Source organism: Pseudoliparis swirei, chromosome 23, assembly GCF_029220125.1.
Source record: "Pseudoliparis swirei isolate HS2019 ecotype Mariana Trench chromosome 23, NWPU_hadal_v1, whole genome shotgun sequence".
Taxonomy (NCBI): Eukaryota; Metazoa; Chordata; class Actinopteri; order Perciformes; family Liparidae; genus Pseudoliparis; species Pseudoliparis swirei.
This window is the reverse complement of record NC_079410.1, coordinates 23,829,993-23,852,635: the sequence shown is the minus strand read 5'-3', so window position 1 is coordinate 23,852,635 and position 22,643 is coordinate 23,829,993. Positions and strand designations below refer to the sequence as shown.

At 48.6% G+C, this 22,643-nt stretch overlaps 1 protein-coding gene across 2 annotated transcripts in view; it reads left to right on the top strand.

Moving 5' to 3' along the window:
* Positions 1-22,643, top strand: part of septin12 (septin 12) — an 89,762-nt gene that overhangs the window by 21,431 nt on the left and 45,688 nt on the right. For both annotated transcript variants that reach the window (XM_056406215.1, XM_056406216.1), the window contains exon 2: positions 12,509-14,023. In XM_056406215.1, coding sequence (XP_056262190.1) covers positions 12,509-14,023 — 1,515 coding nt within the window. The remainder of the gene's footprint in view (positions 1-12,508; positions 14,024-22,643) is intronic.

Sequence of the window (22,643 nt, the reverse complement as noted above, 5' to 3'; positions counted from 1 at the left end):
ACTAACGAGGGGAGGGGCTGCAGGTGAGAAGGCGTGAGGACCAGGTGAAGGGAATGAGGGACTAACGAGGGGAGGGGCTGCAGGTGAGAAGGGCGTGAGGACCAGGTGAAGGGAATGAGGGACTAATGAGGGGAGGGGCTGCAGGTGAGAAGGGCGGAGGACCAGGTGAAGGGAATGAGGGACTAATGAGGGGATCAGAGGCAGGTGAGAAGGGCGTGAGGACCAGGTGAAGGGAATGAGGGACTAACGAGGGGAGGGGCTGCAGGTGAGAAGGGCGTGAGGACCAGGTGAAGGGAATGAGGGACTAACGAGGGGAGGGGCTGCAGGTGAGAAGGGCGTGAGGACCAGGTGAAGGGAATGAGGGGAGGGGCTGCAGGTGAGAAGGGCGTGAGGACCAGGTGAAGGGAATGAGGGACTAACGAGGGGAGGGGCTGCAGGTGAGAAGGGCGTGAGGACCAGGTGAAGGGAATGAGGGACTAACGAGGGGAGGGGCTGCAGGTGAGAAGGGCGTGAGGACCAGGTGAAGGGAATGAGGGACTAATGAGGGGATGGGCTGCAGGTGAGAAGGGCATGAGGACCAGGTGAAGGGAATGAGGGACTAATGAGGGAGGGGCTGCAGGTGAGAAGGGCGTGAGGACCAGGTGAAGGGAATGAGGGACTAATGAGGGGAGGGGCTGCAGGTGAGAAGGGCGTGAGGACCAGGTGAAGGAATGAGGGACTAATGAGGGAGGGGCTGCAGGTGAGAAGGGCGTGAGGACCAGGTGAAGGGAATGAGGGACTAATGAGGGGAGGGGCTGCAGGTGAGAAGGGAGTGAGGACCAGGTGAAGGGAATGAGGGACTAATGAGGGGAGGGGCTGCAGGTGAGAAGGGTGTGAGGACCAGGTGAAGGGAATGAGGGACTAATGAGGGGAGGGGCTGCAGGTGAGAAGGGTGTGAGGACCAGGTGAAGGGAATGAGGGACTAATGAGGGGAGGGGCTGCAGGTGAGAAGGGCGTGAGGACCAGGTGAAGGGAATGAGGGACTAACGAGGTAATCAGAGGCAGGTGAGAAGGGTGTGAGGACCAGGTGAAGGGAATGAGGGACTAATGAGGGGAGGGGCTGCAGGTGAGAAGGGCGTGAGGACCAGGTGAAGGGAATGAGGGATTAACGTGTGGAGGGGCTGCAGGTGAGAAGGGTGAGGACCAGGTGAAGGGAATGAGGGACTAATGAGGGAGGGCTGCAGGTGAGAAGGCGTGAGGACCAGGTGAAGGGAATGAGGGACTAACGAGGGGAGGGGCTGCAGGTGAGAAGGGCGTGAGGACCAGGTGAAGGGAATGAGGGACTAATGAGGGGAGGGGCTGCAGGTGAGAAGGGCGTGAGGACCAGGTGAAGGGAATGAGGGACTAATGAGAGGAGGGGCTGCAGGTGAGAAGGGCGTGAGGACCAGGTGAAGGGAATGAGGGACTAATGAGGGAGGGGCTGCAGGTGAGAAGGGCGTGAGGACCAGGTGAAGGGAATGAGGGACTAATGAGAGGAGGGGCTGCAGGTGAGAAGGGCGTGAGGACCAGGTGAAGGGAATGAGGGACTAATGAGGGAGGGGCTGCAGGTGAGAAGGGCGTGAGGACCAGGTGAAGGGAATGAGGGACTAACGAGGGAGGGGCTGCAGGTGAGATGGTGTGAGGACCAGGTGAAGGGAATGAGGGACTAACGAGGGGAGGGGCTGCAGGTGAGAAGGGCATGAGGACCAGGTGAAGGGAATGAGGGACTAACGAGGGGAGGGGCTGCAGGTGAGAAGGGCGTGAGGACCAGGTGAAGGGAATGAGGGACTAATGAGGGGAGGGGCTGCAGGTGAGAAGGCGTGAGGACCAGGTGAAGGGAATGAGGGACTAACGAGGGGAGGGGCTGCAGGTGAGAAGGCGTGAGGACCAGGTGAAGGGAATGAGGGACTAACGAGGGGAGGGGCTGCAGGTGAGAAGGCGTGAGGACCAGGTGAAGGGAATGAGGGACTAACGAGGGGAGGGGCTGCAGGTGAGAAGGGCGTGAGGACCAGGTGAAGGGAATGAGGGACTAATGAGGGGAGGGGCTGCAGGTGAGAAGGCGTGAGGACCAGGTGAAGGGAATGAGGGACTAACGAGGGGAGGGGCTGCAGGTGAGAAGGCGTGAGGACCAGGTGAAGGGAATGAGGGACTAACGAGGGGAGGGCCTGCAGGTGAGAAGGGCGTGAGGACCAGGTGAGGGTAATGAGGGACTAACGAGGGAGGGGCTGCAGGTGAGAAGGGCGTGAGGACCAGGTGAAGGGAATGAGGGACTAATGAGGGAGGGGCTGCAGGTGAGAAGGGCGTGAGGACCAGGTGAAGGGAATGAGGGACTAATGAGGGAGGGGCTGCAGGTGAGAAGGGCGTGAGGACCAGGTGAAGGGAATGAGGGACTAACGAGGGAGGGGCTGCAGGTGAGAAGGGCGTGAGGACCAGGTGAAGGGAATGAGGGACTAATGAGGGAGGGGCTGCAGGTGAGAAGGGCGTGAGGACCAGGTGAAGGGAATGAGGGACTAATGAGGGGAGGGCTGCAGGTGAGAAGGGCGTGAGGACCAGGTGAAGGGAATGAGGGACTAATGAGGGAAAGAGCTGCAGGTGAGAAGGGCGTGAGGACCAGGTGAAGGGAATGAGGGACTAACGAGGGAGGGGCTGCAGGTGAGAAGGGCGTGAGGACCAGGTGAAGGGAATGAGGGACTAATGAGGGGAGGGGCTGCAGGTGAGAAGGGCGTGAGGACCAGGTGAAGGGAATGAGGGACTAATGAGGGGAGGGGCTGCAGGTGAGAGGGCGTGAGGACCAGGTGAAGGGAATGAGGGACTAATGAGCAGGTGAGAAGGGTGTGAGGACCAGGTGAAGGGAATGAGGGACTAACGAGGGGAGAGGCTGCAGGTGAGAAGGGCGTGAGGACCAGGTGAAGGGAATGAGGGACTAATGAGGGGAGGGGCTGCAGGTGAGAAGGGCGTGAGGACCAGGTGAAGGGAATGAGGGACTAATGAGGGGCTGCAGGTGAGAAGGGCGTGAGGACCAGGTGAAGGGAATGAGGGACCATTGAGGGAGGGGCTGCAGGTGAGAAGGGCGTGAGGACCAGGTGAAGGGAATGAGGGACTAACGAGGGAGGGGCTGCAGGTGAGAAGGGCGTGAGGACCAGGTGAAGGAATGAGGGACTAATGAGGGAGGGGCTGCAGGTGAGAAGGGCGTGAGGACCAGGTGAAGGGAATGAGGGACTAATGAGGGGAGGGGCTGCAGGTGAGAAGGGCGTGAGGACCAGGTGAAGGGAATGAGGGACTAATGAGGGGAGGGGCTGCAGGTGAGAAGGGCGTGAGGACCAGGTGAAGGGAATGAGGGACTAATGAGGGAGGGGCTGCAGGTGAGAAGGGAGTGAGGACCAGGTGAAGGGAATGAGGGACTATCGAGGGAGGGGCTGCAGGTGAGAAGGGCGTGAGGACCAGGTGAAGGGAATGAGGGACTAACGAGGGGAGGGGCTGCAGGTGAGAAGGGCGTGAGGACCAGGTGAAGGGAATGAGGGACCAACGAGGGAGGGGCTGCAGGTGAGAAGGGCGTGAGGACCAGGTGAAGGGAATGAGGACTAACGAGGGAGGGGCTGCAGGTGAGAAGGCGTGAGGACCAGGTGAAGGGAATGAGGGACTAACGAGGGGAGGGGCTGCAGGTGAGAAGGCGTGAGGACCAGGTGAAGGGAATGAGGGACTAACGAGGGGAGGGGCTGCAGGTGAGAAGGCGTGAGGACCAGGTGAAGGGAATGAGGGACTAACGAGGGGAGGGGCTGCAGGTGAGAAGGGCGTGAGGACCAGGTGAAGGAATGAGGGACTAACGAGGGAGGGGCTGCAGGTGGGAAGGCGTGAGGACCAGGTGATGGGAATGAGGGTCTAACGAGGGGAGGGGCTGCAGGTGAGAAGGCGTGAGGACCAGGTGAAGGAATGAGGGACTAACGAGGTAATCAGGGGCTGCAGGTGAGAAGGGCGTGAGGACCAGGTGAAGGAATGAGGGACTAATGAGGGAGGGCTGCAGGTGAGAAGGGCGTGAGGACCAGGTGAAGGGAATGAGGGACTAATGAGGGGAGGGGCTGCAGGTGAGAAGGCGTGAGGACCAGGTGAAGGGAATGAGGGACTAACGAGGGAGGGGCTGCAGGTGAGAAGGGCGTGAGGACCAGGTGAAGGGAATGAGGGACTAACGAGGGGAGGGGCTGCAGGTGAGAAGGGCGTGAGGACCAGGTGAAGGGAATGAGGGACTAACGAGGGAGGGGCTGCAGGTGAGAAGGGCGTGAGGACCAGGTGAAGGGAATGAGGGACTAATGAGGGGAGGGGCTGCAGGTGAGAAGGGCGTGAGGACCAGGTGAAGGGAATGAGGGACTAACGAGGGGAGGGTCTGCAGGTGAGAAGGCGTGAGGACCAGGTGAAGGAATGAGGGACTAACGAGGGAGGGGCTGCAGGTGAGAAGGGCGTGAGGACCAGGTGAAGGGAATGAGGGACTAACGAGGGAGGGGCTGCAGGTGAGATGGTGTGAGGACCAGGTGAAGGGAATGAGGGACTAACGAGGGGAGGGGCTGCAGGTGAGAAGGGCATGAGGACCAGGTGAAGGGAATGAGGGACTAACGAGGGAGGGGCTGCAGGTGAGAAGGGCGTGAGGACCAGGTGAAGGGAATGAGGGACTAATGAGGGAGGGGCTGCAGGTGAGAAGGGCGTGAGGACCAGGTGAAGGGAATGAGGGACTAACGAGGGAGGGCTGCAGGTGAGAAGGGCGTGAGGACCAGGTGAAGGGAATGAGGGACTAATGAGGAGGGCTGCAGGTGAGAAGGGCGTGAGGACCAGGTGAAGGGAATGAGGGACTAATGAGGGAGGGGCTGCAGGTGAGAAGGGCGTGAGGACCAGGTGAAGGGAATGAGGGACTAACGAGGGAGGGGCTGCAGGTGAGAAGGGCGTGAGGACCAGGTGAAGGGAATGAGGACTAATGAGGGGAGGGGCTGCAGGTGAGAAGGGTTTGAGGACCAGGTGAAGGTAATGAGGGACTAATGAGGGAGGGGCTGCAGGTGAGAAGGGCGTGAGGACCAGGTGAAGGGAATGAGGGACTAATGAGGGAGGTGCTGCAGGTGAGAAGGCCGTGAGGACCAGGTGAAGGGAATGAGGGACTAATGAGGGAGGGGCTGCAGGTGAGAAGGGTGTGAGGACCAGGTGAAGGGAATGAGGGACTAATGAGAGGAGGGGCTGCAGGTGAGAGGGGCGTGAGGACCAGGTGAAGGGAATGAGGGACTAATGAGGGAGGGAGGCAGGTGAGAAGGCGTGAGGACCAGGTGAAGGGAATGAGGGACTAATGAGGGAGGGGCTGCAGGTGAGAAGGGCGGAGGACCAGGTGAAGGAATGAGGACTAATGAGGGAGGGCTGCAGGTGAGAAGGGCGTGAGGACCAGGTGAAGGAATGAGGGACTAATGAGGGGAGGGCTGCAGGTGAGAAGGCGTGAGGACCAGGTGAAGGGAATGAGGGACTAACGAGGGAGGGCTGCAGGTGAGAAGGCGTGAGGACCAGGTGAAGGGAATGAGGGACTAATGAGGGGAGGGGCTGCAGGTGAGAAGGGCGTGAGGACCAGGTGAAGGAATGAGGGACTAATGAGGGGAGGGGCTGCAGGTGAGAAGGGCGTGAGGACCAGGTGAAGGGAATGAGGGACTAATGAGGGAGGGCTGCAGGTGACAAGGGCGTGAGGACCAGGTGAAGGGAATGAGGGACTAACGAGGCGAGGGACTGCAGGTGTGAAGGGCGTGAAGACCAGGTGAAGGGAATGAGGGACTAATGAGGGAGGGGCTGCAGGTGAGAAGGGCGTGAGGACCAGGTGAAGGAATGAGGGACTAACGAGGGGAGGGGCTGCAGGTGAGAAGGGAGTGAGGACCAGGTGAAGGGAATGAGGGACTAACGAGGGCAGGGGCTGCAGGTGAGAAGGCGTGAGGACCAGGTGAAGGGAATGAGGGACTAACGAGGGGAGGGGCTGCAGGTGAGAAGGCGTGAGGACCAGGTGAAGGGAATGAGGGACTAACGAGTGGAGGGGCTGCAGGTGAGAAGGGCGTGAGGACCAGGTGAAGGGAATGAGGGACTAACGAGGGGAGGGGCTGCAGGTGAGAAGGGCGTGAGGACCAGGTGAAGGGAATGAGGGACTAATGAGGGGAGGGGCTGCAGGTGAGAAGGGCGTGAGGACCAGGTGAAAGGAATGAGGGACTAACGAGGTAATCAGAGGCAGGTGAGAAGGGCGTGAGGACCAGGTGAAGGGAATGAGGGACTAACGAGGTAATCAGAGGCAGGTGAGAAGGGCGTGAGGACCAGGTGAAGGGAATGAGGGACTAACGAGGGGATGGGCTGCAGGTGAGAAGGGTGAGGACCAGGTGAAGGGAATGAGGACTAATGAGGGAGGGGCTGCAGGTGAGAAGGGCGTGAGGACCAGGTGAAGGAATGAGGGACTAACGAGGAATCAGAGGCAGGTGAGAAGGCGTGAGGACCAGGTGAAGGGAATGAGGACTAACGAGGGAGTGATCAGAGGCAGGTGAGAAGGGCGTGAGGACCAGGTGAAGGGAATGAGGGACTAACGAGGGGAGGGGCTGCAGGTGAGAAGGGAGTGAAGACCAGGTGAAGGAATGAGGGACTAATGAGGGAGGCTGCAGGTGAGAAGGGCGTGAGGACCAGGTGAAGGAATGAGGGACTAACGAGGGATGGGCTGCAGGTGAGAAGGCGTGAGGACCAGGTGAAGGGAATGAGGGACTAATGAGGGGAGGGGCTGCAGGTGAGAAGGGCGTGAGGACCAGGTGAAGGGAATGAGGGACTAATGAGGGGAGGGGCTGCAGGTGAGAAGGGCGTGAGGACCAGGTGAAGGGAATGAGGGACTAACGAGGTAATCAGAGGCAGGTGAGAAGGGCGTGAGGACCAGGTGAAGGGAATGAGGGACTAATGAGGGGAGGGGCTGCAGGTGAGAAGGGCGTGAGGACCAGGTGAAGGGAATGAGGGACTAATGAGGGGAGGGGCTGCAGGTGAGAAGGGCGTGAGGACCAGGTGAAGGAATGAGGACCAACGAGGTAATCAGAGGCAGGTGAGAAGGGCGTGAGGACCAGGTGAAGGTAATGAGGGACTAACGAGGGGATGGGCTGCAGGTGAGAAGGGCGTGAGGACCAGGTGAAGGGAATGAGGGACTAACGGGAGGGGCTGCAGGTGAGAAGGGCGTGAGGACCAGGTGAAGGGAATGATGGACTAACGGGAGGGGCTGCAGGTGAGAAGGGCGTGAGGACCAGGTGAAGGGAATGAGGGACTAACGAGGGAGGGCTGCAGGTGAGAAGGGCGTGAGGACCAGGTGAAGGGAATGAGGGACTAACGAGGGAGGGCTGCAGGTGAGGCGTGAGGACCAGGTGAAGGGAATGAGGGACCAACGAGGGAGGGGCTGCAGGTGAGAAGGGCGTGAGGACCAGGTGAAGGGAATGAGGGACTAATGAGGGGAGGGGCTGCAGGTGAGAAGGGCGTGAGGACCAGGTGAAGGGAATGAGGGACTAACGAGGTAATCAGAGGCAGGTGAGAAGGGTGTGAGGACCAGGTGAAGGGAATGAGGGACTAATGAGGGGATCAGAGGCAGGTGAGAAGGGCGTGAGGACCAGGTGAAGGGAATGAGGGGAGGGGCTGCAGGTGAGAAGGGCGTGAGGACCAGGTGAAGGGAATGAGGGACTAATGAGGGGAGGGGCTGCAGGTGAGAAGGGAGTGAGGACCAGGTGAAGGGAATGAGGGACTAACGAGGGGAGGGGCTGCAGGTGAGAAGGGAGTGAGGACCAGGTGAAGGGAATGAGGGACTAACGAGGTGATCAGAGGCAGGTGAGGGGAGCTGGACTGACGAGATGGGAAGCAGGATCTGGAATGACGTGATAGTTAGAGACAGGATGAAAACAACTACCACAAAAATGAAGGCGTGGAGCTAAACTGTTCCAGTTGTGGCTCAAGGTGGCCGTCGGTCAGCAGGAAACAGTTGGCAGAATGTCAAATAATAGGTAAAGAAAGTTTACTTTTTAAACTTTGAAGAGTGTAAGAGTGTCCAGTAACACTCTGAACTGACCTCAGATCTGCTGCCTGTAGCTCCACCCCCTGCGTGTGTCATGTTGGGCCTCAAATCATTGATCCGACTGTAGATGGTGATCACTGTAGTTCTGAGGGGAGCAGGTTGCTCTGTTAGCACCACTAGCAGCACCGCAGCTACATCAGGTTGCTCTGTTAGCACCACTAGCAGCACCGCAGCTACATCAGGTTGCTCTGTTAGCACCACTAGCAGCACCGCAGCTACATCAGGTTGCTCTGTTAGCACCACTAGCAGCACCGCGGCTACGTCAGGTTGCTCTGTTAGCACCACTAGCAGCACCGCGGCTACGTCAGGTTGCTCTGTTAGCACCACTAGCAGCACCGCAGCTACATCAGGTTGCTCTGTTAGCACCACTAGCAGCACCGCGGCTACGTCAGGTTGCTCTGTTAGCACCACTAGCAGCACCGCGGCTACGTCAGGTTGCTCTGTTAGCACCACTAGCAGCACCGCGGCTACATCAGGTTGCTCTGTTAGCACCACTAGCAGCACCGTGGCTACGTCAGGTTGCTCTGTTAGCACCACTAGCAGCACCGTGGCTACGTCAGGTTGCTCTGTTAGCACCACTAGCAGGACCGCGGCTACGTCAGGTTGCTCTGTTAGCACCACTAGCAGCACCGTGGCTACGTCAGGTTGCTCTGTTAGCACCACTAGCAGCACCGTGGCTACGTCAGGTTGCTCTGTTAGCACCACTAGCAGCACCACGGCTACGTCAGGTTGCTCTGTTAGCACCACTAGCAGCACCGCGGCTACGTCGGGTTCAAAGCCAACAGGTCCAGACAGCGGCCCGGTCCTGGGCTCCTCGGGTTCTTCTGGATCTCCGGTTTCTCCTTCTTCTGTTCAGGAATGTGTGGGAGTGACGGAGCCTCTCCCAGCTGTCAGCAGACTGCTAAGCTAACAGCTAGCAGCTGTCACGTCCCCCAGCATCCCAGTGGGGCTACATGTGGATACAAATGGTGGATGCAGTGTGCTAGTGGTGTGTTATGGCGGGAGGGGAAAGCAGCTGATAGGCCGCTCTGACGTACCTCCACCATCCTGCTTCCTGCCTCTAGCCTCCTGCCTCTAGCCTCCTGCTTCTAGCCTCCAGCCTCCTGCTTCTAGCCTCCTGCTTCTAGCCTCCTGCCTCTAGCCTCCAGCCTCCTGCCTCTAGCCTCCTGCCTCTAGCCTCCAGCCTCCTGCTTCTAGCCTCCTGCCTCTAGCCTCCTGCCTCCTGCTTCTAGCCTCCTGCCTCTAGCCTCCTGCCTCTAGCCTCCAGCTTCTAGCCTCTAGCCTCCTGCTTCCAGCCTCTAGCCTCTAGTCTCCAGCTTCTAGCCTCCTGCCTCCTGCTTCTAGCCTCCTGCCTCTAGCCTCCTGCTTCTAGCCTCCTGCTTCTAGCCTCCAGCTTCTAGCCTCTAGCCTCCTGCTTCTAGCCTCCTGCTTCTAGCCTCCTGCTTCTAGCCTCCTGCCTCTAGCCTCCAGCTTCTAGCCTCTTGCCTCCTGCTTCTAGCCTCTAGCCTCCTGCTTCTAGCCTCCTGCTTCTAGCCTCCTGCTTCTAGCCTCTAGCCTCCTGCTTCTAGCCTCCTGCCTCTAAGCCTCTAGCCTCCTGCCTTTAGCCTCCTGCCTCTAAGCCTCTAGCCTCCTGCCTTTAGCCTCCTGCCTCCAACCGGTGACATCACCCGCCATGTGGACTCCTATTGGTTAAAGTCTGAAGCGGAACCAGAGCTCGCGTCCACCAGGTGTTGCTCTGGAGGGGCGGGGCCTCCCTGTTGGGAACACTGGGAGCCCAGCGGTGTCTCTGCATTCAGAATCAACAGTTAGTAACTCAAGCTATTCGTTGATGTTGTTACGACTATGAAGACCCTACAGGTGGACAACCAGCTGGGCCTCAACATGCTTCATTGTTTCCTTCCACTAGTTTGGACGCCATCGTTTACTCCAATAATGAGGCCGCAAGGGTAACACACACACACACACACACACACATGTATATATATTCTTCTTAACCAGCTTAGCCGTGGTGAGTGTGTATCAAGAGGCTCCCCAGTCAGCTGTGATGATCTCTCAGCTTTCTCTTACAAACTATAATTATATCCCTTCCTGTGTGAACCTCATGCTCCGTTACCGTGGTAACACAACACCCAACCTCAATCCACCCTTTGTGTTTGCAGCTTGCAGGAAGGTGTGTGTGTGTGTTTGTGTGCACTAAACAAAGGAAGGGGATACTGTTCCCATACAAAGACAACTGGCTAAGATCATTCAGGAACTAGGAACCAGAAGAGAGAGAGAGATTTAATATGATCTTCTGAGGACACACACACACACACACACACAGCATTCCTGAGCGGCATCAGGAAGTACATCCTCTGGGCCTTTTTCCTGACGGTGTCTCTGTTGCCCTCCTGAAGACCACCGGGGTCTCCTCAGCTTCACGGTTGCTCGAGGGTTGTATAGCGAGCTGAGTCCGTCCCCTTGGGCTCAGCCGTAGAGTCAATCTGCAATCTGAGGATTGGTGGTTTGATCCCTGGCTTTGCTGCTTCATATCGATGTCACACTGAACTGGTGTTTACACAAGTACCGATGTGCACCTGGGTGGTAGTGGTGGAGTGGGGGTAAAGGTAGACGAGACCTGTTGAAGAGCTTTGTGAAAACGGCGTCCAGCTGGTCCGCTCAGACCTCAGGGAGACACGTGGTCTGGGCCGGGTCCTGTCACAACTTCAGCACATGGTTAACAACAACAACAATATGTCTATGTCTATCATGTCTTACATGATATTAACTCAGGATGTGCATCAGTACTCAACGAGTGGATTCATCGCTGTCAGCCATACGACTCCTTTAGAACCTCTTCGTGGACACGTCTGCAGCCCACAGTGACGTGGCTCAGCTGCAGGAGGAGTTCCCATCATCAGCGGCTCTGACTAACCTCCCCCTGTCGTGTCTCCCACCACGGCCGGTTCTGGTCACTCTGGTGCTGGTCACTCTGGTTCTGGTCACTCTGGTGCTGGTCAGTCTGGTTCTGGTCACTCTGGTGCTGGTCAGTCTGGTCACTCTGGTTCTGGTCAGTCTGGTTCTGGTCAGTCTGGTTCTGGTCACTCTGGTGCTGGTCAGTCTGGTTCTGGTCACTCTGGTTCTGGTCAGTCTAGTTCTGGTCAGTCTGGTTCTGGTCACTCTGGTGCTGGACAGTCTGGTTCTGGTCACTCTGGTGCTGGTCACTCTGGTTCTGGTCAGTCTGGTTCTGGTCATTCTGGTTCTGGTCACTCTGGTGCTGGTCAGTCTGGTTCTGGTCAGTCTGGTTCTGGTCAGTCTGGTTCTGGTCATTCTGGTTCTGGTCACTCTGGTTCTGATCAGTCTGGTTCTGGTCAGTCTGGTTCTGTCCTGATCTACAGGACCAGCAGCACATTCAAACTAGCTAGCACGTAAGCTAGAGACCGGAATTAGCATCTCATGCTATGAATCATGAAGCGGACCAGAGCCCGGGCTCAATGAGCCTCACGTACATGATATTCATGGTATTCGTGATATTCATGGTATTCATGATATCCATGGTATTCATGGTATTCATAGTATTCATGATATTCATGATATCCATGGTATTCATGGTATTCATGATATTCATAGTATTCATGGTATTCGTGATATTCATGGTATTCGTGGTATTCGTGATATTCATGGTATTCGTGGTATCCATGATATTCATGGTATTCATGATATTCATGGTATTCATGGTATTCGTGATATTCATGGTATTCATAGTATTCGTGATATTCATGGTATTGGTGATATTCATAGTATTCATGATATTCATGGTATTCATGATATTCATGATATTCGTGGTATTGGTGATATTCATGGTATTCATGGTATTCGTGGTATTCGTGGTATTCGTGATATTCATGATATTCGTGATATTCATGATATTGGTGATATTCGTGGTATTCATGATATTCGTGATATTCGTGGTATTCATGATATTCATGGTATTGGTGATATTCATGGTATTCGTGATATTCGTGGTATTCATGATATTCGTGGTATTCATGGTATTCGTGATATTGATGATATTCGTGGTATTCATGGTATTCGTGATATTCGTGGTATTCATGATATTCGTGATATTCATGATATTCATGGTATTCATGGTATTCATGATATTGGTGATAACCCATGCTTCTTCTCCACAGCCCCTGCTGTGTCCATCAGACGTTACCACACTGTCTGTTTGTATTGACTGTTTTCTGCTTTTCGACTTGGTTTCCATTTCAAGGTTGTGGCAATGAGTTGTTACAAACAGCACTCACGTGTCCCTCTGGCAGAGTGAGTCCGCACTGACCCTCACGTGGAGATCAGGACTCTGGTGAGATGTTCGTCTGACATTCTCTTCACACCTCGTATCTTTTCTCTTCCCACCTGCAGCTCTGAAGAGATCCTTCGACATTGAAGATGTGGAGGAGATACCATCCTTCTCCTCGGCTTCACCCGTCTCCACCCCTGTTTCTCCCTCTTCTTCACATTTCTTCCTCCACCACAACAAAGCCAGTGAGGAGCTGGGAGGAGGTGGCCAGTCCCCTTCCTCAGCCTACAACATCAACAACAGCCATGTCTCCGCAGCCCATCACCCCCGCATCAGCCTCACTTCCATTGCCAGCCCGGTGCTCAAGTCCCGCGGCGTGGCCAGCAGCCGCTCCTTCAATCGAGCGACCGCGAACAAGTCGTCCGTCCACAGCAACGGCTCCACCGTGACCAGAGCGGCCTCCTTCCAGAGCAGGCTGCACCTCAACGGCTACTCCATCGTGTCCGGGCCGGGCAGCGACAACGACAGCCTCCACAGCTCCACGTCCAGCCTGGAGTACTCTGGGGGAGGGGGGGGTGCGCTGCCTCTGACTAAGCTGGGGTCATATCTCAGCCCTCCAAGTCAGGGGGAGTACCACCGAGCCCAGCCCCCCCCACCGCACAGAGAGGGAGGTGCCAACGTGAGACACCACCCGAACATGAAGAAGTTCTCCTCCCATGGGAGTGTGTTCCACTCTGCGATGGACCAGGGGCCAGGAATGCAGCTGGGTCTACCTGAGCAGCAGGGGGTGAACCATGGATCCATGCCCAGCCTAGACCTCCAAAGCTGTGATAGAGGGGGAGGACTGGTCGGTATGCGTGGAGGTGGAGGCATCATGTCTCCAGGGTTACGGTATGCCAATACCAATGCCAACTGGAGTGGTCGTCCTCATCACGCCAGTTCCTTTGGGGGGGAGGGCTACTGTGGCCCCAAAAACTACTACCAACTCTCAGGTACCCAGGTCCACAAGGCCCCCCAGCACAAGGCCAAAGAGATTTCCCGTCTCAACAAGTTTCCCTTGGATCTGAACAGCTTGGTGAGCAGCCCCTCAACCACTTCTCCCACCAAGACCCCAAGCCCCAACCCCCCCCAGCCTGCACCAAGGAGCACAGCAGGCCTCCAACACAGGACCAGTTCATCGTCCACCTCGGCCAGCCCTTCAGCCTCTCTAAGTAGCCTGGACGGTGGCTCTGACACCCCTCCCCCCTCCCTCCACCATCCTTTTTTGCCTTTCACCGCACATTCTGTAACTCTTTCCCAGGGCTCCACCCCTGCCCCAGAGATGATGGGCTCCACTGAGCCCCTTTCCCCTGCCCGTAGCCCCAAGCAGAAGATCCTCCCACAGCCGTTGCCCAACCGGCCGAACCCTCCCAGCCCCTCCAGGCCCAGAGCCATGTGGTCCGTGGAGGACGGCCCAGGTGACGCTGGAGATAGTGTCGGCTCCATCTTACAGAGGATCGCGTCCTTCTCCCAGCATGCTGCTCCTGGTACCAGCCCGCCAGCTGTGGGCCCGCCCCCCACAGTCCAGAGCTCCGGTGGGTTGTCGTCTGAGACCACGCTCATGCCCCCATGGAAAGAGGGGAAGAAGAAACTAAAAGGTGAGTGCTGAATAGTGCTATCATTTATAACCATAACTATTGGCTTCAGTGAAACAGGGTCTGGGGCGTTGAGCCGCCATCGGGGTCTTTGTTGTCTGCACGTTGTCAACATGCAGCATCTGTTCCCTGTGGACGCCTCGGAGGAACCAGAGGCCCTCCTGCGCCTTGTGGTCCTCTCTGGCGGCAGCAGTCAGGGGGCTCTCTTTCTGAAAAGTCATGTACATTATACATGTACATTATATGTACATTATACGTGTACATTATACATGTACATTATACGTGTACATTATACATGTACATTATACGTGTACATTATATGTACAGTATACATTATACGTGTACATTATATATGTACATTATACATGTACATTATACGTGTACATTATACATGTACATTATATGTGTACATTATACGTGTACATTATATATGTACATTATACGTGTACATTATACGTGTACATTATACATGTACATTATATGTACATTATACGTGTACATTATACATGTACATTATACGTGTACATTATACATGTACATTATATGTGTACATTATACGTGTACATTATACATGTACATTATACGTGTACATTATATGTGTACATTATACGTGTACATTATACATGTACATTATACATGTACATTATATGTGTACATTATACGTGTACATTATACATTTACATTATATGTATACATTATACATGTACATTATACATGTACATTGTACATTATACATGTACATTATACGTGTACATTTACATTATACGTGTACATTATACATTTACATTATACGTGTAAATTTACATTATACGTGTACATTATACACTTACATTATACGTGTACATTATACGTGTACATTATACACTTACATTATACGTGTACATTTACATTATACGTGTACATTATACATGTACATTATATGTATACATTATACGTGTACATTATACGTTTACATTTACATTATACGTGTACATTATACGTGTACATGATACATGTACATTATATGTATAAATTATACGTGTACATTATACACTTACATTATACGTGTACATTATATGTGTATATTATATGTGTACATTATATATGTGCATTATACGTGTACATTATTATACGTGTACATTATATATGTACATTATACGTGTACATTATATATGTACATTATATATGTACATTATACGTTTACATTTACATTATACATGTACATTATCTGTACATTATACGTGTACATTATATATGTACATTATACGTTTACATTATACATGTACATTATGTGTACATTATACGTGTACATTATATATGTACATTATACGTGTACATTATATGTGTACATTATACGTTTACATTTACATTATACATGTACATTATGTGTACATTATACGTTTACATTTACATTATACATGTACATTATGTGTACATTATACATGTACATTATGTGTACATTATACGTGTACTGTCACGTCACGGGCTGTCCCTAGTGCTGTCTAGGGTGGGGCAGTGCACGGGAGGAGTAAAAACAGGCAACAGGAAGGTTTATTCATCCAAACAAAATAAGAAAAAGTCCATAGTTAACAAAAAGCGTCCCGGGGGAGAAAAAGGTTCTTTAAACCAAACTTATCTTCCAGCAAAAGTCCATCTAACAAAGTCCTCCTCTGGGGTGTTCGCTTGCTCTTGTGTTCTTTCTGGAGGCCCTTCCCCTCCTGGCTTGTCCAGCTCCTTCCTTCCGCTCTCCCCTCTGTCTCCTCTTAAGCTTCCCAGCCCTGCCTCAATTAGTTGTCCTAAGCACCTGCAGCTGGGTGCGTGGTGAGGCAGTCTGGGAGCTGTAGTTTCCACCCGAGCGGCCATTTTGTCCAGTGGCCGCTGTACTGGAGGAAGGGAACGCCCTCCACTACCTGGCCTTGTGACACCACATTATACGTGTACATTATACATCACATTAATGTACATTATCGGTACATTATACATGTACATTATGTGTTATCGTGTACATTATACATGTACATTATGTGTACATATTATGTACATTATATGTGTACATTATACGTGTACATTATACATGTACATTATACGTGTACATTATATGTGTACATTATACATTTACATTATACGTGTACATTATACGTGTACATTATACATGTACATTATATGTACATTATACGTGTACATTATATATTACATTATACATGTACATTATACGTGTACATTATACGTGTACATTATACGTGTACATTATATATGTACATTATATATGTACATTATATGTACATTATCGTGTATTAATATTATGTACATTATATGTACATTATATATGTACATTATATGTGTACATTATATGTGTACATTATATATGTACATTATACGTGTACATTATATGTGTACATTATACGTGTACATTATATATGTACATTATATATGTACATTATATATGTACATTATACATGTACATTATATATGTACATTATACGTGTACATTATATATGTACATTATATGTATACATTATATGTGTACATTATATATGTACATTATATGTACATTATATATGTACATTATACGTGTACATTATATGTACATTATATGTACATTATATATGTACATTATATGTGTACATTATATGTACATTATATGTACATTATATATGTACATTATACGTGTACATTATATATGTACATTATATATGTACATTATATATGTACATTATACATGTACATTATACGTGTACATATGTACATTATATGTACATTATATATGTACATTATACGTGTACATTATACATGTACATTATACGTGTACATTATACGTGTACATTATATATGTACATTATACGTGTACATTATACGTGTACATTATATGTACATTATATATGTACATTATACGTGTACATTATATGTATATTATTATATATGTACATTATACATGTACATTATGTGTATATTTATCGTGTACATTATAATGTACATTATATATGTACATTATAATGTACATTATACGTGTATTATAATGCGCATTATATGTACATTATACATGGACATTATATGTACATTATACGTGGTAATATTATATATGTACATTATCGTGTACATTATCGTGTACATTATATATGTACATTATCGTGTACATTATATATGTACATTATATACATTATTATACGTGTACATTATATATGTACATTATACGTGTACATTATACGTGTACATTATATATGTACATTATACGTGTACATTATACGTACATTATATATGTACATTATATGTGTACATTATACGTACATTATACATGTACATTATATATGTACATTGTGGTACGTGTATTATAATTATACGTGTACATTATACGTGTACATTATATATGTACATTATATATGTACATTATACGTGTACATTATATATGTACATTATATATGTACATTATGCAGGTATATTATACATGTACACATTATATGTGTACATTATATGTGCATATTATATGTATATTATACATATTATATGTAGCATATTATACGTACATTATACATGTATATTATATATGTACATTTCGTGTACATTATACGTGGTACATTATGTGTATATTATACGTGTAATATTATATGTACATTATATTATATATGTACATTATATGTGTACATTATATGTACATTATACATGTACATTATACGTGTACATTATATGTACATTATATATGTACATTATACGTGTACATTATATATGTACATTATACGTGTACATTATACGTGTACATTATATGTACATTATACGTGTACATTATATATGTACATTATATATGTACATTATACGTGTACATTATATATGTACATTATATATGTACATTATATATGTACATTATACGTGTACATTATATATGTACATTATATATGTACATTATATATGTCCATTATATATGTCCATTATATATATATTATATATGTACATTATATGTACATTATACGTGTACATTATATATGTACATTATACGTGTACATTATATGTACATTATATATGTACATTATACGTGTACATTATATATGTACATTATATGTGTACATTATACGTGTACATTATACGTGTACATTATACGTTTACATTTACATTATACATGTACATTATCTGTACATTATACGTGTACATTATATATGTACATTATATGTATACGTACATTATATGTACATTATGTGTACATTATACGTGTACATTATATATGTACATTATACGTGTACATTATACGTTATATTTACATTATACATACATTATCTGTACATTATACGTTTACATTTACATTATACATGTACATTATGTGTACATTATACATGTACATTATGTACATTATACGTGTACATTATACGTGTACTGTCAATCACGGGCTGTCATTAGTGCTGTCTAGGGTGGGCAGCACGGAGGAGAAAACAGGCAACAGGAAGCTTTATTCATCCAAACAAAATAAGAAAAAGTCCATAGTTAACAAAAGGCGTCCCGGGAGAAAAGGTTCTTTAACCAAACTTATCTTCCAGCAAATGTCCATCTAACAAAGTCCTCCTCTGGGGTGTTCGCTGCTCTTGACATTATTCTGTGCCTTCCTCCATTATGTAGCATTATACGCTCTCCCCTCTGTCTCCTCTTATATCCAGCCCTGCCTCAATTAGTTGTCCATTAGCACCTGCACATTATATATGGTGAGGCATTCTGAGCTGTAGTTTCCCACATATTTTGTCCAGTGGCTATACTGGAGTGGGAAGGTAACGCCTCCCACTACCTGGCCCCTTGTGACATACATTATAATGCAGTACATTATAATGTGTACATTATACATGTACATTATACGTGTACATTATAATGCGTACATTATGTAATATTATGTATATTTGTACATTATACGTGTACATTATACGTGTACATTATACGTGTACATTATATATGTACATTATATATGTACATTATACGTGTACATTATACGTGTACATTATACGTGTACATTATACGTGTACATTATACATGTACATTATATGTACATTATACGTGTACATTATATATTACATTATACATGTACATTATACGTGTACATTATACGTGTACATTATACGTGTACATTATATATAATATACGTACATTATATTTACACATTATATGTGTACATTATAATGTACATTATATATGTACATTATATGTGTACATTATATGTGTACATTATATATGTACATTATATATGTACATTATAATGCACATTACATTATATATGTACATTATAATGCGGTATGTACATTATACGTGTACATTATATATGTACATTATACGTGTAATATATTATACGTGGTACATTATGCGGTATCATTATGGGTATTATTATATGTACATTATATGTGTACATTATACGTGTACATTATACGTGTACATTATACGTGTACATTATATATGTACATTATACGTGTACATTATATGTGTACATTATACGTGTACATTATATATGTACATTATATATGTACATTATATATGTACATTATATGTGCACATTATTATACGTGTAATATTATACGGTATATGTGTACATTATATGTACATTATATATGTACATTATAATGTACGTACGTATATTATATATGTACATTATACGTATATTATACATGTACATTATACGTGTACATTATATGTGTACATTATAATGTGTACATTATATATGTAATATTATCGTACATTATGGGTACATTATATTGTACATTATATATGTACATTATACATTATGTGTACATTATAATGTACATTATACGTATGTACATATTATATATATGTACATTATACGTGTACATTATATATGTACATTATATATGTACATTATACATGTACATTATACGTGTACATTATACGTGTACATTATATATGTACATTATACGTGTACATTATACGTGTACATTATATGTGTACATTATACGTGTACATTATACGTGTACATTATACGTGTACATTATATATGTACATTATACGTGTACATTATACGTGTACATTATATGTGTACATTATACGTGTACATTATACGTGTGAGGTGATTACCCAATGTTTACACCACTCACACTCAGGCTATCATGAGGCCTCCTCAGAGCTCCATGGAGATTAATAATGTGTGTGTGTGTGTGTGTGTGAGTGTGTGTGTCTGTGTGTGCGTGAGTGTGCGTGTGTGTGTGAGTCTGTGTGTGTGTGTCTGTGAGTGTGTGTGTGTGTGAGTCTGTGTGTGTGAGTGTCTGTGTGTGTGTGTGAGTGCGTGTGTGTGTGTGTCTGTTTGACAAAAGATGATCTTCTGGAGGAAACAAGTCAAGGTTAGCAGACGAGCCTTCAGCCACATTTTTGATATGGTTTCCTGTTGTATTGAGCTTCATCCCACACACACACACACACTATTAATTGTGTGTGTGTGTGTGTGTTAGAAGCCGCTGTGACTTTTTGAACAAGCTATCTATAGCTCCTCCACTCAGTGGCCTTTGGCTTCCTCTGAAAACAAAGTCCACTTCTCTGGGGTTAGGTAAATGGGAAAAATTAAATTTATTTTAAAACCCCGACCGTTCCCCCAAAAGGTTTGGGAAAAACCCCAAAAATTTGTGGGCCTTTCCCCCTGAAAAACCCCCAACTTTTATTTACCCCCAAATTTTATAAAATTTACCCCCAAAACTTTTGGACCCGTTAAAAAATTTTAATATTTTAAATTTTAATTTTGCCCCAAAATTAAGGGGTTTGGGAACCAGTTGTAAGGGTTTATACCAGCCCCCTAACTTTTTTTTCCCAAACTTTTGTAACCCTTTGCCCCCAAGGGTTTTCCTTTTAATAGATTTAGTCCTTTCCCCAAGGCGTTAAAACCAAAGTTCCCCCTAGAACCTTTTGGAAGTTTATAAGGTTGTGGAAATGGGCCCCATAACCCCTTTTGGGACCCTTTCCCCCTTTGAAACCGGGGCCGTTTCCCCCTAGGGTTTTTCCCTTTACCCCATTTAACTTTTGGAATGTTTTCCCATTTAATTTTGGTTTTCCTTTTTTAAAATAGGGCTTTTCCTTTGAAAAAAAAAACTTTTAATGTTCCCAAAATTTTTAAGGTTGTATACCCTATTATAAGGTTTTTACCCTTTCCCCTGAGGCCCCTTTTGGAAGGTTTCCCCCAAAAGGTTTAGTCCCAAGCCCCCTGGGTTTTGGGGGAAGGTTTACAGGAAAGGCTTGATCCCATGGCCCCCTGGGCTTTGGTCCTGAAACCCCCAGGGCTTGTGGTTTCCATGTTACCCCCCAGGGCTTTTGTAAGACCCCCCAGGGCTTGGGTACCCGGGGGTTTTCCCCCCAGGGCTTGTGGTCCATTTGTGGGTTGTGGTTGTTGTGGGGTTGTAAATGGTTTTTACCCCCCTTAAAAGGCTTTTTAAGTTCCCCTTTAATTTTCCAGTTGCCCCCCAAAGGTTGGGCCTGTTCCCCCCTAAACTTGGGAAAACCCTTTCCCCCAAAAGGGTTGTGGGGCCATGTTCCCCACTAAAAGCTTGTGGACCATTTACCCCACTAGAGGCTTGTGGGACCAAAATTTCCCCACTAGAGGCTTTGGGACCATTTACCCCACTAGAGGCTTGTGGGACCATTTACCCCCTAGAGGCTTGTGGGACCATTTCCCCACTAGAGGCTTGTGGGGCCATGTTACCCCACTAGAGGCTTGTAGTCCATTTCCCCCCTAGAGGCTTGTTACCCTTTTCCCCCCTGAGGGGTTGTGGGACCATGTTCCCCACTAGAGGCTTTGGGGCCAATTTCCCCACTAGAGGCTTGTGGGACCATGTTCCCCACTGGGGCTTGTGGGACCATGTTCCCCCCTAGAGGCTTGTGGGACCATTTACCCCACTAGAGGCTTGTAGTCCATGTTCCCCCCTAGAGGCTTGTGGGGCCATGTTCCCCCCTAGAGGCTTGTGGGACCATGTTACCCCACTAGAGGCTTGTGGGACCATGTTACCCCACTAGAGGCTTGTGGGACCATGTTCCCCACTAGAGGCTTGTAGTCCATTTCCCCACTAGAGGCTTGTGGGACCATGTTCCCCCCTGGGGGCTTGTGGGACCATGTTCCCCACTAGAGGCTTGTGGGACCATTTCCCCACTAGAGGCTTGTGGGACCATGTTCCCCACTGAGAGCTTGTAGTCCATGTTCCCCCCTAGAGGCTTGTGGGACCATGTTCCCCACTAGAGGCTTGTGGGACCATGTTCCCCACTAAAAGCTTGTGGGGAAACCCTTTCCCCACTAGAGGCTTGTGGGACCATGTTCCCCACTAGAGGCTTGTGGGACCATGTTCCCCACTAGAGGCTTGTGGGACCATTTCCCCCCTAGAGGCTTGTGGGACCATGTTCCCCACTAGAGGCTTGTGGGACCATTTCCCCACTGGGGGCTTGTGGGACCATGTTCCCCCTAGAGGCTTGTGGGACCATGTTCCCACTAGAGGCTTGTGGGACCATTTCCCCACTAGAGGCTTGTGGGACCATGTTCCCCCCTAAAAGGGTACCATTTACCCCCCACTAGAGGCTTGTGGGACCATGTTCCCCCCTAGAGGCTTGTGGGACCATATTTCCCCCCTAGAGGCTTGTGGGACCATTTCCCCCCTAGAGGCTTGTGGGACCAATTTCCCCACTGGGCTTGTGGGAC